We start from the raw sequence: 15,513 nt of genomic DNA, 5'->3' as shown, positions 1-15,513 counted from the left end.
TCTGTCTACTGTGGGGGTTCTTACACTTTCCTCTGAAGCATCTGGTACTGGCCATGTTCAGAGACAGAATATTGGTCTAGGTCGGGGTGGGCAAACTACGGCCCGCGGGCCATATCCGGCCCACCAGCCATTTTAATCCGGCCCTCGAGCTCCACTGGGGAGCGGGGTCTGGGGTTTGCCCTGCTCCGGCGCTCCAGCTGGGAAGCAGGGTTGGGGGTCGCTCCAAGCGGCTCCCAGAAGCAGTGGCATGTCCCCCCTCCAGCTCCTAGTCATGGGGCAGCCAGGGGCTCCGCTCCGCACGCTGCCCTTGCCCCAAGCGCAGCTCCCATTGGCCGGGAACTACAGCCAATAGGAGCTGCAGGAGCAGTGTCTGCGGACAGGGCAGCGCGCAGCAGAGCCGCCTGGCTGCACCTACGCGTAGGAGCTGGAGGGGGGACATGCCGCTGCTTCCAGGAGTCGCTTGAGGTAAGCATCACCCGGAGCCTGCACCCCTGAGCCGCCCCCCCCCACTCCAACCCCCTTACCCAGCCCTGATCCCCCTCCCGCCCTCCAAACCCCTCAATCTCAGCCCAGAGCACCCTCCTATACCCCAAACCCCTCATCTCCAGCCCCACCCCAGAGCCTGCACCCCCAGCTGGAGCCCTCACCACCCCCCTCCCTGCCCCAGCCCAGAACCCCATCCTGCACCCTGAACTCTTCATTTCTGGCCCCACCCCGGAGCCCGCACCCCAACCCCAATATCATGAGCATTCATGGCCCGCCCAGATGTGGCCCTCAGGCCAAAAAGCTTGCCCACCCCTGGTCTAGGTGAACCTGAGTCCTGATGCAGGATGGCAATTTTTATGTTCCTGTAGAACAGCTCAGCTTTTACACAACAGTAATCACCTTTTACAGGGAAGCAATCCACATTCATGAATATTCTTTTTCTTCTACATATAACTGAATATATTCGAAGAAAAATATTGTATTGCTTCCCAAAGACACTAGAATTGCTACAATTCTTGTCAAGTATCGAGCACACAGAAAAGAGGCCCTGGGTTCTAATAGGGATGTTTAACTACTCTGTTCTAACATGAATTGGAGGAGCAGACAGAAGGGGGAATGAGGAAGAAGTACATATTTTATGGTTCAGAAAAGGGCTCCTCAAAGGGTGCTTATATTATTGCTCAGCTTATCTCCATATCATTGATGCTCATGGTTTGGACACAGACTAATTATTTCTAAGGACTTGAACACTGTTTTCCACAGTCCTGATTGTCATCCATATGTGACTTCAGGGATTTGGCCCAAAGAATTTATCACAGCAGAAGAAGAAAAAAAGTGAATTTAAAATTTGCCTCACCAGTCCAGATCATTGGTCTATCAATTCTGGTATCCTGCTTCCAGCAATAGCTAATGCCCAGTTCATGTGAGGAAAGTAGAAATAAGATACCTAAAACATCAATGTACTTAGAAAACTGTAGAATGAGGTACATGGGAAAATGTTTATTTCCTGATCTCCCAAGGAGTTGGGATACACACTGAGGCATGACATTTGATTACCCTTGTCTTAGCTTGCTAGTTTTACCAATGGTAATTAAATGCAGTCCTTTTTCAAATCTAGATACAGTTTTTGACTACAGGCAAAGTAATATATCCTTTCACTTGTTCCATATTTACTGACTATTAATCTTGAGTGGTCACTCTTGTCATATTATGGGATAGAGCCAAAAAGGAGGATTGTGTTCATTTACACACATTTTAAGGCCAGGAGGGACTGTAATGATCATCTAGTCCAGGGGTTCTCAAACTGGGGGTCGGGACCCCTCAGGGGGTCACAAGTTTATTACATGGGGGGGGGTCGCAAGCTATCAGCCTCCACTCCAAACCCCGCTTTGCATCCAGCATTGATAACAGTGTTAAATATATTAAAAAGTGTTTTTAATTTATAGGGGGGGGGTCACACTCAGAGGCTTGCTATTTGAAAGGGGTCACCAGCACAAAAGTTTGAGAACCACTGATCTAGTCTGACCTCCTGAACAAGACAGGCCATTATTAATGCATCTTAACTATCTTACCTGGTTTGGAATAAAACAAACTGCCTCTAACTCTGCCTTTTTTCAAGTTTAAACATTCCTAGCTTTTGCACTTGTTTGTTTGTAAGCCTCCGCATACTTCTAGCAATCTTTGTTGTCCTTCTCCGGAGTTGCTGCTAAAGTATTTGCAAATGATCAAATTCACTGGGGTCAGTGTTAAAACACCATACCGGGTGATGTTAATGAGGGTCACATGGCTCTAAGCTCACCACACAATTTACAAGTGTGATTTTCCACAGTATGCTTTATCTGCCTCAGAAGAAAAAGGTTACAGAAAAAATAATCAATTATGGCAAGATTGTCACGTTTCCCATCCATGCAAGAGAATAAGGGGGGAAATGTTCCACCTTGTTTCTCTGCTTGGGCTACCAGCACCACTGGTCTGTAGAAGTGGGGAGAGAGCAGGCTCCACGGGCAGCTGCTTCTCCTTCCCACCCACCCCACTCCCAACATCCATTTAGATGGTGGAGGAGCAACTGGAGAAGGAGAGAGAATGGGTAGAAGTAAAGTGCTGCTAGTATGGGGCAGTAGCTGATTTGTTCCAAGGGGGAAATAAAGGCAAACCAGGGGGAAAATTGTGACTCACTCTTTGAAAGCAGCATAAACTAAACCAGAAAAGTCTCTTATTCCAGAATAAGAGTGTCCACACGGGGAGTTAAAGTAGCATAACTGTAAAGGTATAATATCAGTATATCTCCTCATGTAGACAGGCCCTCAGAGCCACAACGCTACATGTTCAATCTAGACCCTGTTACATGCATCTTACTCTGCAAGAAGTCCCATTGAAATCAGTGGAAATGCCTGTGGAATAGCATACTATTTTTGGAGAGTAAGCAGAGCAGCATCTGGCCCCAGGTAGTTTAGCAAAATGTGGAGATGTCCTTCACTCAAAGTACTTCATCATCTAACTCTTTGGAAATACTTAGAGCCAGGAGTCCCGCTGGAGAAAGACCTAAGGAGAGTCTGTCCTCAGAGCAAACTTTACGCATTAGCTGCACCCGCTGATTCATTGCTTCTCTGCGCAGTTTCAGTGTCGTGCCTGGTTTTTTATTTGCTCGCTTATTTCTCTCCTTGACTTTGAAAGTTTGTTACATATTCTAAGAACCCTTTGCCTACAGATATTCTGCTGACATTGCTTATGAGATAATCCCCTTCTTATCTTCAGTTTGGACTTCTTGTTGCTAATAGACCATTCCATTCCTTTCAGTCTTGCATACCTCTACCTCTTTCATTTCTAAACCGTAAATCCTCCTAATCTCGTCTCACAATTTATGCTGCTAAAACCCTGAATTCTTTCAAGTACTCTGCTTTTTAAATCTGTCCATCAAGGGCTTGATTCTGCACAACACAGGTGCAGGAAAGGAAAACACGAGCAGGGAACTGAATGCACAAGCCCAATTTCTCATTGAAAGCACTGCTGTGCAGCTACTCTGCTTACTAGAAGGAGTGAGATCAGAGAGGGGACTTCTTAGTCAAGTGCCTCATTTGCATATTGAGGATCACACTTAAAGCCATGTAATTCTTCAAATATGCTCATTTTTACCACACCCTGCCCCTGGTGTGTGGTTTTGTTTGGTTTTTTTGCACTCCACGCTTGAGTGTAAGTGAGAGAACACACAGGGGCTGAGGCATATTTTCACTTAGGCCTCATCCAAAGCCCATTGAAATCAATGAGAGACTTTCCCTTTGACTTCAGTAGGCACAGGGCTTAGCCCTCAGCACAGAGGCTCACGCTTAGACTGCATCAACACTCAAGCTGAAGGCACAATTCCCACCACAGGTAAACGTACATGTGCTACCTTTGATCGCACTAGTGCGCAAAAAATAACAGCAGAGCCCTGGCAGCACAGGTGATGGGATGGACTAGCCACCCAAGTAAGTGCCTAGGATCCTGGCTGGGATTGTACTCAGGGCAGCTAGCCCCTCTCCTCACCTGCACCACCACAACTACGCTGCTATTGTTAGCATGTTAGCTCAATCAAAGCTAGCATGGCTCTGCTCCCCTAGCTGGAAATTACACTTTCACCTTCAGTGTCAATGCACCCCCTATTCTTAACCACACTCCACCCTGGCACTCCTTGGCTCACACTCAAAAACTGTGAGTTGAAAAACCACAGCTTTGTGCTCTCTGCAGCATGCACACCACCCAAGGACTGTCCAGTCGTATGCTGTGTGATTATTACTATAATGCACACTTGAAGCAATGCTGGAATGCTATACATGGTGGGGGAGGGGCGTTATTTTCTGACCCGGAGTTGAGGTTTGGGCTTATTGCTATAGTGCTGAACATATCTGCTGAAGCGAGGGCAGGTGGAGCAGTCAGTTACTCTGCAGAAGTGGCTTTAGAGATAGGCAGGTTAGATTTTCCGAGCTTTGCATGGGGACTAGATTCACAGCTCTCGGTATTAATTATGATGACAAACAGAAGCTGACACCTAGTTACTGGTATCCCAAGAGGAAAACACAGCCCCTTTGTGCCTGTTGCAGCGGCTGTTTCTTGGTAAAAGAACAAACAGTGATAGTAATTCCAGAGAGGTGTCAAAAGCCAAGAATCATTCATTATTTACTATTCAGATTAGGGGAAAAGATGGACAGAACATACACCTCTACCTCGATATAACGCGACCCGATATAACACGAATTCAGATATAACGCGGTAAAGCAGCGCTCCGGGGGGATGGGGCTGCACACTCTGGTGGATCAAAGCAAGTCAATATAATGTGGTTTCACCTATAACGCGGTAAGATTTTTTGGCTCCCGAGGACAGCGTTATATTGAGGTAGAGGTGTACTAGGGTATGTCTACACTGGCAAAGTTACAGCGCCGGCAGTTACAGCGCCGCTCAGTGAGCGCTGAAGAGAAAACGCTGTTGTGTTCACACTGACAGTTGCCTGCGCAATAGCGTGTTCACACTTTCGGCACTTGCAGCGGTATTCTGAGCGGTGCACTCTGGGCAGCTATTCCACAGAGAATCTTTTCCTCTTCTGCCGCTAAGGCTTGTGGGAAGGTGGAGGGGGTTGCGGGGCATCCTGGATCCTGTCCCAATGCCCCGTGATGCACTGCTTCACATCCCAGCAATCCCTGTGCTTCCGTCCACATTTGGCACCATCTTTCAAGGGTTTGTGTACTGTGCCCCCTGCCTCTTCGGGCTGCAGGAATGGATCTCGAACTGTTGACCAGTATGCTGCTCAGTCTGACCAACACATCACAAGTGGCAGTGGAGTTATTCCTTAAACTACAAAGACAAGAGGAGTGGCTTATATTTCTCTACTTCTCCTGGACACTAAATCCAACTACTCAGAGCCAGCAAAGTGCAGGTTATCCACATTTTCTTCCCAGAAATGTCTCTCTTTTACCCACATTTATCACTGCCGTGGAGCAATGAGTTCTGCCCCTGCCAAACAGGAATCCTTTCGTCATACTTGGTGTGGCATATGGCCCAATGGGAAGCACTGGCAAATGTTCTATTTTAAAATTGTAATTTTCAGAGATTTTAGTGTAAGTGTACAGGAAACAAGCATTTAGTGTTCTACAGAAAGAAAATCATTAAGGGCCCAGTTCTGGTCCAGAGTCATGGCTGTGACCAAAGACCTGAAGATGCCTGTGCCCCACCTGTGTGCTCTCCTGATGTTGTCCACGCCTCCTGCATAAGCTATCACCATCCTCTGGCTGATCCAAGTTATGATCTGCTGCCAATGACCTAAAGGATCTGTTATGACAACAGCAGATTGTCAGGGCACAGGAAAGGCCTAGTATTCTTACTTGGGACAGGTGGGCTTAGGAGCTACTAAACCAACTCTTCACCACAGGAAGATCCCCCTATACTAGGGTTCTCCTCTTGTGTCTGGATAACCCAGTTTTTGGATCATTTTGCACTGGTGGTATGAAACATAAAGCAGCCACAGCACAGCCAAAGATCAGGGCCTCTGTCTTCAGTTCCACCTGTGCAATCCAATTAAAATCACTGTGTGTAAGTGAAGTCAGAATTTGGCTTTATGTGTACATGGATATTAGAGTGATACAATATTTTGTATAAGACAAAGGCAAGAGACTCATGAAACAAGAATAGAAATATATTAATCATATCTATCTTTACCTCAAGAGGAAAGAAAGCTTATATATATAGCATATGGCTGGAATAGCAAACTTGCTGTATTTTTGGCAGGTATTCATAATTCAACATAACATGCAGTGCTGCTCACAAACCGATGGGCACTCTGTTTCGCTGCCTCCACATACATTAACATGTATTCTGAGAGAGAGGTTTAGTCAGTTCCCTCTTTCACATTCAGCTGTGCAGGGATTGCACTCTCAAACCTCGCCTCACACTTTTCAGACATGTAGTATTATGCATACGCTTGAAACAGGAAAAAAATGTTCTAGTGTTGGGTTGCCCCTGAAAACCCTATAATACAGCAGTTGACAGGCATTTTATTGACTGAATGTGAGTCACATGACTAAGGTACCACACACAGCTTGGAGTTCGGGCCTTGGTCCAGTGGGAGCTGCTGGAGTTCAGCACCACAAAACAAAATCAGGTCACTCATTCAGGTGCCTAATTGTGGATTTATGTCCCTAATTTTAGGCACCCAGGCTTCCTTTCAAGAATAATGTCTTTTTTTCCCTTCCTTTCAGTGACCTGGCTAGTGCTGAGTGAAATTTTCCCTGGTGGGATCAGAGGACGGGCCATGGCTTTAACCTCTAGCATGAACTGGGGTATAAATCTCCTCATCTCCTTGACATTTTTGACTGTAACTGGTAAGAATTCTTTGTTTCTTCTTGAGTGTATATGCCCATTACCGGGCATTGTGATGCTTTCTGAGGGTGTCTAGCATTGTATGTCACCGTGTTAGCCCTGTGCCTCAGCATAAAAGGGAACTGTTGATGTTAAACTGAGTGACGACTCCCTGCCACTCCTGTTGATTAGCCAGCCCCACAGATCCCTAAGGACTCTGCCAGTCCTAACTTTGCCTTGCAGGTTAACCCTTGGTGCACTTCAGTTCCTGAACCAGAAGCATTTCCCTGCAGCATCTAACCGGTCACTGGACGCTCACAGAAATTACCAAGTGTGCTGGCTCTAAAGAGACACACCAGCTTGCTTGATTTAACCAGGAATTCACACTCTACTTAACACAACAGCACTGAGATGTACTTACAATGAAACAAAGAAGTTTATTAACCAAGAACAGAAAGTTATGTGATACTAAGCAGAGATAATACACAGAAAATGGTTACAAATAAAACAAAAGTATTATCACACTTTCTAGTGACAAACTTAATGGGCTACAATCCTTGTCTAAGGCAGTCTTCTCAACTACAGCCACTTCTTAGTGTCACCAACCCACCATTCAGGGATCGGTTGTTCATGGTTACAAAGAGTACTGACCTCTCTGTCCCCTCAGTGATGGATAACCAAAGCATCTTTTTGCTTCTCCTTATATTCCCCAAAGTTGGTCCTTTTCACTAGTCAGGATGAACCCCTGGGGATCAGACTCCAGTGTCTTCCTATGCTGATTTCTCATCCCCATATTAATTTGCTCCTCCTGTTTACCTCCAACACAAAATGAACTGTCCAATGTTTCTGGCATCATCATACTCACTTTACATCAGAAAGAGGGAGATAACTGTTCTCCCTCTTGTCTGGAAGAAAACCTGTTTCTCCCTTTGGTTACAGATTTTAAAGCTTAATATCAATAAGTATCCATAATTCCTCCTATAGTGTTAATACATACGTTTCACAGTGATACTAATGACCAGTGCATCACCGGATTTCATTTGACATCTCACACAACATTCTTTACAGATAAACACTGTGACAGCAATGTGTGAGGTGTAGTGAGCTTTTCAGGCCTGAGAAGAGTTGCTGATGCAGTAGTGAACTACCAATGTGCCTGTGCATCACAGGCACAATGAACCTTTCCCGTATGGACAACATAACAGTCACTGAAATGTTAGAAATAAAATGCAAGGGCCAAATTCAGAGGTGATTTGCTGGTGAGTGTTCCAGACCCCACAGAGAATACACTAGATCAATTTAGACTTCAACTGAAGCCCTCACTGCCTTCCACTCACGCACCCGTAAGTAGGGGGTAAATATGCCTGAGGAAGCGTAATGGAATCAGAGTACGGGACTAACTTCTATTACCTCTGAATCTGGCCACAGGTCTCTTACTCTGGCTATCAAAGATCTCTTCACTAATAAGCTATACAAATAATAGTTAGGACTCAATCCTGCTTCCCCTGAAGTAATGGAAGTTTTACTCTAGACTAGTGCTGGTTGAAAATTTTCCAGTCAAATATTTTTCCATTTAATCAAAACTGACACGTTCCTGCCAAGTTTCAATTTTGATGAAGTTCTGTTTAGGAAAAATCTGGAAAAAAGTGTTTTGATAAGGCTGAAACATTGTTTCAACCGTATCAGAATGAAATGTTATGATTTTTTGTTTTGAAAAAAAAAAGACTGTTTATAAATTATAATATCACAAAATAATAATAAGAAATAACTAAAATGATTTGATCAACCTCAAACAGTTTATTTCCAGAACTTTATTTCACCAGAAGTTTAGAAATTTTTTGGTTTTAGACCATTTCAAACAAAAACAAGTTTCCAAATGTCAGAATTTCCTGCAGAACAGAGTTTCAACCAGCTAGAGTTCAGCAGAAGCAGAGTAAGCCCTCAGCTGGTTATCTTGGAACTCACTGCAGGTCTGGTAGAGTTCAGTAATGTTAGATAGAGTGCTGAGATTAGATTATCAAAAAGAGGTACGATTCAGACTTAAAACAGGGTAAGGAAAAATAGACTGCTTTTCCCTGGTTAAAACGCAAGAGAAATTTCAGGCCAAATTCTGTTCAGTTAAATGAGTGTAAATCCACAAAAATTCGACTAGCAAAAGTGGAGTTAGTCTGGATTTACACAGGCAAGCAAAATGTGGCTGTTAGTCTTCAGTCAAAAGACTGAAGGTGCATTCAGGTTCCATTGAAGCAAGCAGGAGTTGTACTTGCATATCTGAGCGTACAATAGAGCCCAGAGTGTCAGCCTTAACTTTCAGCTCATGACACAAATTGACAGATGCTAGGAGATTGTGATTCTGATCTCTTGTATTCTCCATTGTTCCAAATGTATTTTCAAAAACTGGTTATTCACTGGAACCAACAGGAGTTAACTCCTTGATCCATTACTGGCACAGAGTGGACTATCAGCAATGGAAGTACTGGAAACTGCCAGCATGAAAGGATTAGTTAGAGCTGGCAACTACAACTATGTGAAATATGTTATTTTTGCTTCATAAAATGTTCGCATCAAAAATACATTTCAGAGCCTCTGACCTTTCTGACCTGCACCAGTGGTTACCAGACCTGCTATTGGGGGATAGCAGTTAAAAGTCAAGCCAGTAGAACATGGCTGAATTCTATTTGTGGTTTCCTAGTTTGCTTGCACAAGGCTGGAACTAGGGGTGCTGCTGCATCCCCTGGCTTGAACTGGTTTCCTTCCATTATATGCAGGGTTTATAGTTTGGTTCAATGGCTCTCAGCACCCCTACTATACACATTGTTCCAGCACCCCTGCACCAGGCACCAATTAAAAATATAAGTTTTCCTTGTGGCATAACAGTTACTTACAAATACGAGGGCTCAGTGCTGTCAACCCTGAGTTCAGTGGGACTGCCTAAAAAACCCTCTTGTAATACTAACAAAACATATTTTTTTCTTTTATAGACCTAATTGGTCTGCCATGGGTGTGTTTCATTTACTCAATAATGAGTCTAGCATCACTGGCTTTCATCATTGTGTTTATACCAGAGACAAAGGGATGCTCTTTAGAGCAAATATCCATGGAACTAGCTAAACAGTAAGTATCAAGTGTATTTGCATCCCCACCACACTCCTAGTTAACTTGTGGCCTTTTACTGCCAGATTAATAAACGGAAAGTTACTTTAGGTTTGCTTGCAAGATCAAACTCCTTGAGGGTTTGATCCTTCGTTCACTGAAGTAAATGCAAACCCCTCATTTATTTCAATGGTGAAAGACCAGGCCCCAAAAGAGGATTTACAGTCTCCCACTATCAACTTCATTGTGATGAATAAGTAAACAGTAAGAGTATCTAGACTAGAGGTCAGGTTCTCCCAGTACATTCCAGCTGCTTTGTATCAGAACAAAAGAGGAAGAGTGCACTAGTGAATCTGTCCTTTAATGATGGGGAGGACATCAAAAGCTTCAGAGATTCAGATGAGTTTTAAGCACACAAAAATCCTGATCTGAAAGAACCTTCCAAATTGCTCAGGTCTGCAGATTCGTTGGGGGAAATCTCACCAAAAAAGACCTACCAGGAGGTCTTGTGTATGTCCCTACTCCGTTGTATAGGGCAAACTCCAGCACAGCAATAGTGGAGTTAGATGGCTACATGGGAATGAGGATACTTGCACATTTTCCTTCTGCCTGGTTCATTCTGACCATCCTTTATGTGATGGAGCTCCATCTGCTACCTTCCATAATGCATAAGCAGAGGAGGTCCTATGTGATTACATATTTAACAATGAACCCCCAAATCTCGTAGGGGCACAAAGTTACAGTTCTATAGTATTTATATGCTGTATCCACATTCTTTAGGTAGGAGCTTCACTGATCAGAAATTAACTGATGCCTTTTAACAGTGCGCTAATTTTTATGTGTGTCCCCTGAAAAACTTTGGAGGGATAAACAGGACTGAATTGTAAAACTCAGGACTTCCCTGACTTTTCTCAAGATGTGCTGCAACCCTACATAGGGCACAGGACTGCAAAGGTCCTCCTGGGTCAGAGACTTCATAGGGAATCCAATCATATAAGCCTGTTCACAAACTTATCAAGCTCCATTTTAAAAACTAGTTCAGTTGTTTGTCCCATTACTCCAATTGGAAGGCTGCTTCAGGCAGGGCCGGCTCTAGCTTTTTTGCCGCCCCAGGCAAAAAAAAAAAAAAAAAAAAAAAGGCGGCCGGACTGCCAAAGCAAAAAAAACCCCCAAAAACCGGCAGCCGCAGGGAGCGCGTGGAGGGCGGTCAAGGCGGCTTGCAGGGGGGTGAAGGGCGGCACCCGCCCGCTCCCTCCGCCTGTGGGCAGCCAGGCGCTGCAGCCCGCTTGCAGCCGGGCGAGATGGGCTCCCCCCTCCGGCCTTGGGGTGCCTCTCCCGGCCAGGCAGGCTCCAAGGGGGCGGACACAGGCAGCGCTGGCTGGGGTCTGCGACCTCCGCGTGGGGCCGGCATTGCAGCGGGGCTCGGCACAGTGCAAACGGCGCCGGGATCAGTGGGGCCCGCCCCTCCGCTGCCCGCCGGGCCGCCGCAGAATCCTCCCTCCCTCCAGTGCCTGCCGGGCCGCCGCAGAACCATCCCTGCCAGCGCTGCCCGCCGGCCCGCCGCAGAACCCTCCCTCCTTCTGGTGACCGGGGGCTGCAGAAGGTGATGGCTCAGCCGCTCCTTTAAAGGCGGCTCGGCCGGGCCGGGCTCAGAGCGGCGCGGGAGGCGGAGGCCAGTGCAGGCGGCGGGGAGTGGCGCGTCCCGGGGAGCCCGGCGGCACGATGAGCAGCGGGGATCACTACTTCCTGCCCCCCGGGTCGGAGTCCGTGCCCCTTCAGGGCTGGGCTGGCTGCCCCAAGATTGGCCGGAATGCCGCCCCTTACAATGTGCCGCCCCAGGCACGTGCTTTCTCGTCTGGTGCCTGGAGCCGGCCCTGGCTTCAGGGCCTCACTCCTCTGATGGCGAGAAGCCTTTAGCTACACCAGCTGTCTGCTTTAACAAAGATCAGCCTCAAAGGAGTCCAACATCATGGAAAAAGAGGTAGGGAAATCACAGAAAACGGTAGTTGGCCACTGTAATTCTTATGGGGTCATGTTACAGATGTTATAGGGTGAAATCCTGGCCCCACTGAAGTCAATGGGAATTTTGCTATTGTCTTTATTGGTGAAATCCTGGTCCCATAGGATTCTTTTGGCTAATCAAACCAACCATTATCTGAATTTGAGTAGACTATTGCTATCCAATCTCTGCTGCTGCTCTGTGCCCCTTCACTAAGTAGTACTAATTTGAAGGACAGGATATAACAAGTTCTACTGGCTGGATGTTGAAATGAGAAAAATTCTTATAAGAAATAAGACATTTTTGACAGTGAGGGTAATTAGCCATTGGAGAAACTTATCAAGGGAGATTCTTTATGACTTGGAGCCTTTAAAGCAAGACTGAAGGTCGGCTGTTCTCAGTGGTGGCAGATGACAGAACAAGAAGCAATGTCTCAAGTTGCAGTAGGGGAGGTTTAGGTTGGATATTAAGAAAATCTATTTTACTAGGAGGGTGGTGAAGCACTGGAATGATGGAGGTGGTGGAATCTCCATCCTTAGATGTTTTTAAGGCCCGGCTTGGCAAAGCCCTGGCTGGGATGATTTAGTTGGTGTTGGTCCTGCTTTGAGCAGGGGGTTGGACTAGATGACCTCCTGAGGTCTCTTCCAACCCTAATCTTCTATGATTCTATGGATGTCTTTCTGACCTTAAAAATCTGACCTTTCTGACCTTAAAAATCAATGAACTTGAGAATAGGATAGGGTAGTTGCTGACTACCAGTCTGAGAAATACATATTTATTGGACAAGATTTAAGGACTCAATCTCCTTTGCTCTCACCTTTCTCCTCTATCATTAAACAAACTGCAGAAAGAGAAAGAATCATTACAAAGATCAAAGCTAGCAACATGCAAGTGTCTGTTACACACGGCATAATAAAGTACACCTCTACCCCAATATTACGCTGTCCTCGGGAGCCAAAAAATCTTACCGCATTTTAGGCGAAACCGCGTTATATTGAACTTGCTTTGATCCGCCGGAGCGCGCAGTCCCTCCCCCTCTCCCCCCCCAGAGTGCTGCTTTAGCCGCGTTATATCCAAATTCGTGTTATATCGGGTGGCGTTATATCAGGGTAGAGGTGTATTTTCCTTTCTCCATCTAATTCAAATTTAAAAAGAAAAAAAAGTTAAGCAAAAACTGCCACCTAGTGGATAAGTAGGGTAACATGCTCCCACAGTTCATGGGACCATGTCTTTCTCTTCAAAGCTCCAAAGATATTTATGTTTCTGAATAAATAGTAAAGTAACTAAAATACTTACACAGACAAAAATTAAGCTGAAGGAATCCTGTGTCAAAACTAAAGCGGTCCGAGTGATATCCCAACAGTCTAGTCAATGAATTTGCCAGTTTTTGTTCCTTACATTACTCAGCAAATAATGTTTTACATGATAAGCTGTAAAAACTGTTTATTGAATAAATCTATTCAACAAATCCTTGAAGCAGTTATTGAATGTATTACTAGCAAATGATTGTGCATTATGTGACCAGCTGTAATCAAAACTTATTTCTGTGTCACTGAACTGGCCAAAGAGGTAGAAATATTTACAAGGGGAGAACAAACTTTGCCCATTTGATTGAATGCTAAATGTTTCTTCTCTTTCAGGAAGTATACAAAGAGCTCCATTTGTTGGATGGGCCAACATAGAGAGAAACTAGTGCCAATAGAACTTCCGAAGAGAGATCATCATGAGCCGTTCTACTAGACTGGAGAAGAATATTTGTCCAAGGGCAACCAAGACAGTTTCTCTAGAGAAATAAGCTCAAAACCATTCTGCAATACTGATGCTACTACACAACACTTAGTCTGTACTCCATTCTTTAGTAGCTTTATATTGTCACTGAAAGAAAAACATTTAAGATTTTTGTAGTTTAAAGTTTATTAGAATGGCTTAAAATAAGTAAAGCCAACATTCCTCACCTCCTCCAAATTAACCCACCTCTGAAATATGGGAGGTGAATGCGTATTGAAATAAAACAATTACGATATTTAACATAGGGATAACCACACTCCTAACTTCTTCAACTTGTGGGGACCCTCAGGGAGATGGAAAGGATTGATATCTCCTCTATCCTAGCAACTGGAGTCAGGAACAATCAGAGTTGACTTCAAGATCACTTTGTGTTGCAGCACAGGTCACATTAGACTGGAAGCCTTGAATATATAAAAGGAAGAATCTATGCAGTGCAGTTAGCAGTTAGCAGCTTTATTATTCACATCTGGCCGTGCTGGAGGTCTCCATGACTCTCTCAGCACCCTTGGCCCAGCGTGCACAAGGTCTTGTGTGAAACGTGGATTGGATTTCACTGTCTACTTTAGTTATTCCAGAGTCAGGAACATGAACGTGATCTTCCCCAAACAATCACCACTCACCCTGCGTTAGGCACTAGCTAGCTCACGGTCAGTTGCTTTGCTGAGCAGTAAGCTTGATTAACTTTTAAAACAGCAGCAATAGCCATTAAAGCTACGTTGCTGAACTTCTAGACTTGGGATGCTTGCTGGACTGGTACCTGCTAAAGGAGTACTTGGAAAAAGCAAATCAGCAGGACACAAATAGCCATTTTCCAGTGCCCTCTTACATGCCGAAACACATAGGACTTCAATCTGTATTCAGTGGTGACCATAACTAACTGGTTGTACTGCTTAGAAATGTCAAGCTGTAGCTTTCACCAGTACTCAACAAAAGTATATGGAGTGGCCATGGTGGTTACCCTGGACAGCTCAAGTGGAGAAACTTCTACTCTCTTTGCCTAGAAGGGCATTAATGTTCTGGTAGAGTGAGCTCTTAGAAAACAAATAAGTGACCCAAACATATGGGTATCAAGTCTTTTTTTTAGGGAAATCCTGATGGCTCACCGCAATCATACAGTGGAGTCTCTTCTCCTCATGACCAGGATTTAGTCAAGGAATCAGAAATGATACCTTCAGTTGATATTTGAATGCAACTTTGGGCAAGAAATGTGGCACTGCTTTAACTACTCTCATCTCATTGAAAAACCAGATTTTTTTGCACAAGAGGAACCGTAATTTTCCGACCCATCTGGCCAAAGCTATAGGCCTACTCAGGATACAGGTTCTAAAGCAATTAAGGATTCAAGAAGTGCATATATTAAAGCATTGAATACTAAGTTCAAATCCCATAAAAAAGCTAGAGAATAGTCAAAGATACAATTTACTAGCAGCTATTAGGAATTTAGCTACCTCAGGCTGTGAGCCTACTGATCACAGCTTCACCTTATCCTGCAGGCAGTGGAGGGCTACAGCCTGATCTCTCAGAGAATTGACATCAAAACCCTACCCAACCTTTTTATACAGGAAGTAGCAGTCATAGTCCATCCTCCTGCCAACGCAGGAGTTTTAATACCATGATATTTTCCAGAGCTTTCCTTGTTTTAAAGGTCACAGGCTCTGGAGCTTCCACCAAAGCCCTTAGATCATTGCTCCAGAGACTGGTAAAATCTCATGGTTGGCCATTTTTTCCTGACACTGGTGTCAATACTCACATTACCATGAGTGTCAATTTTGGGCTGAATTCTGATCAATCAGACAGATCAAGAATTTTGCTTGAGTCATCTG

The 15,513-nt window shown here is 44.8% G+C and overlaps 1 protein-coding gene across 1 annotated transcript in view; it reads left to right on the top strand.

Annotated features, from left to right (window-relative positions):
- SLC2A12 (solute carrier family 2 member 12) overlaps window positions 1-13,642 on the top strand; it is a 34,743-nt gene extending 21,101 nt beyond the window's left edge. The window contains exons 3-5 of the mRNA XM_065401911.1: window positions 6,711-6,833; window positions 9,792-9,924; window positions 13,543-13,642. Of these exons, the coding sequence (XP_065257983.1) occupies window positions 6,711-6,833; window positions 9,792-9,924; window positions 13,543-13,642 (356 nt within the window). The remainder of the gene's footprint in view (window positions 1-6,710; window positions 6,834-9,791; window positions 9,925-13,542) is intronic.
- Window positions 13,643-15,513: the final 1,871 nt, after the last annotated feature.

The sequence above is a fragment of the Emys orbicularis genome, chromosome 3 (assembly GCF_028017835.1).
Source record: "Emys orbicularis isolate rEmyOrb1 chromosome 3, rEmyOrb1.hap1, whole genome shotgun sequence".
NCBI classification, from domain to species: Eukaryota; Metazoa; Chordata; order Testudines; family Emydidae; genus Emys; species Emys orbicularis.
The sequence above is the reverse complement of the archived record's forward strand: the minus strand, read 5'-3'. Positions and strand labels throughout refer to the sequence as shown.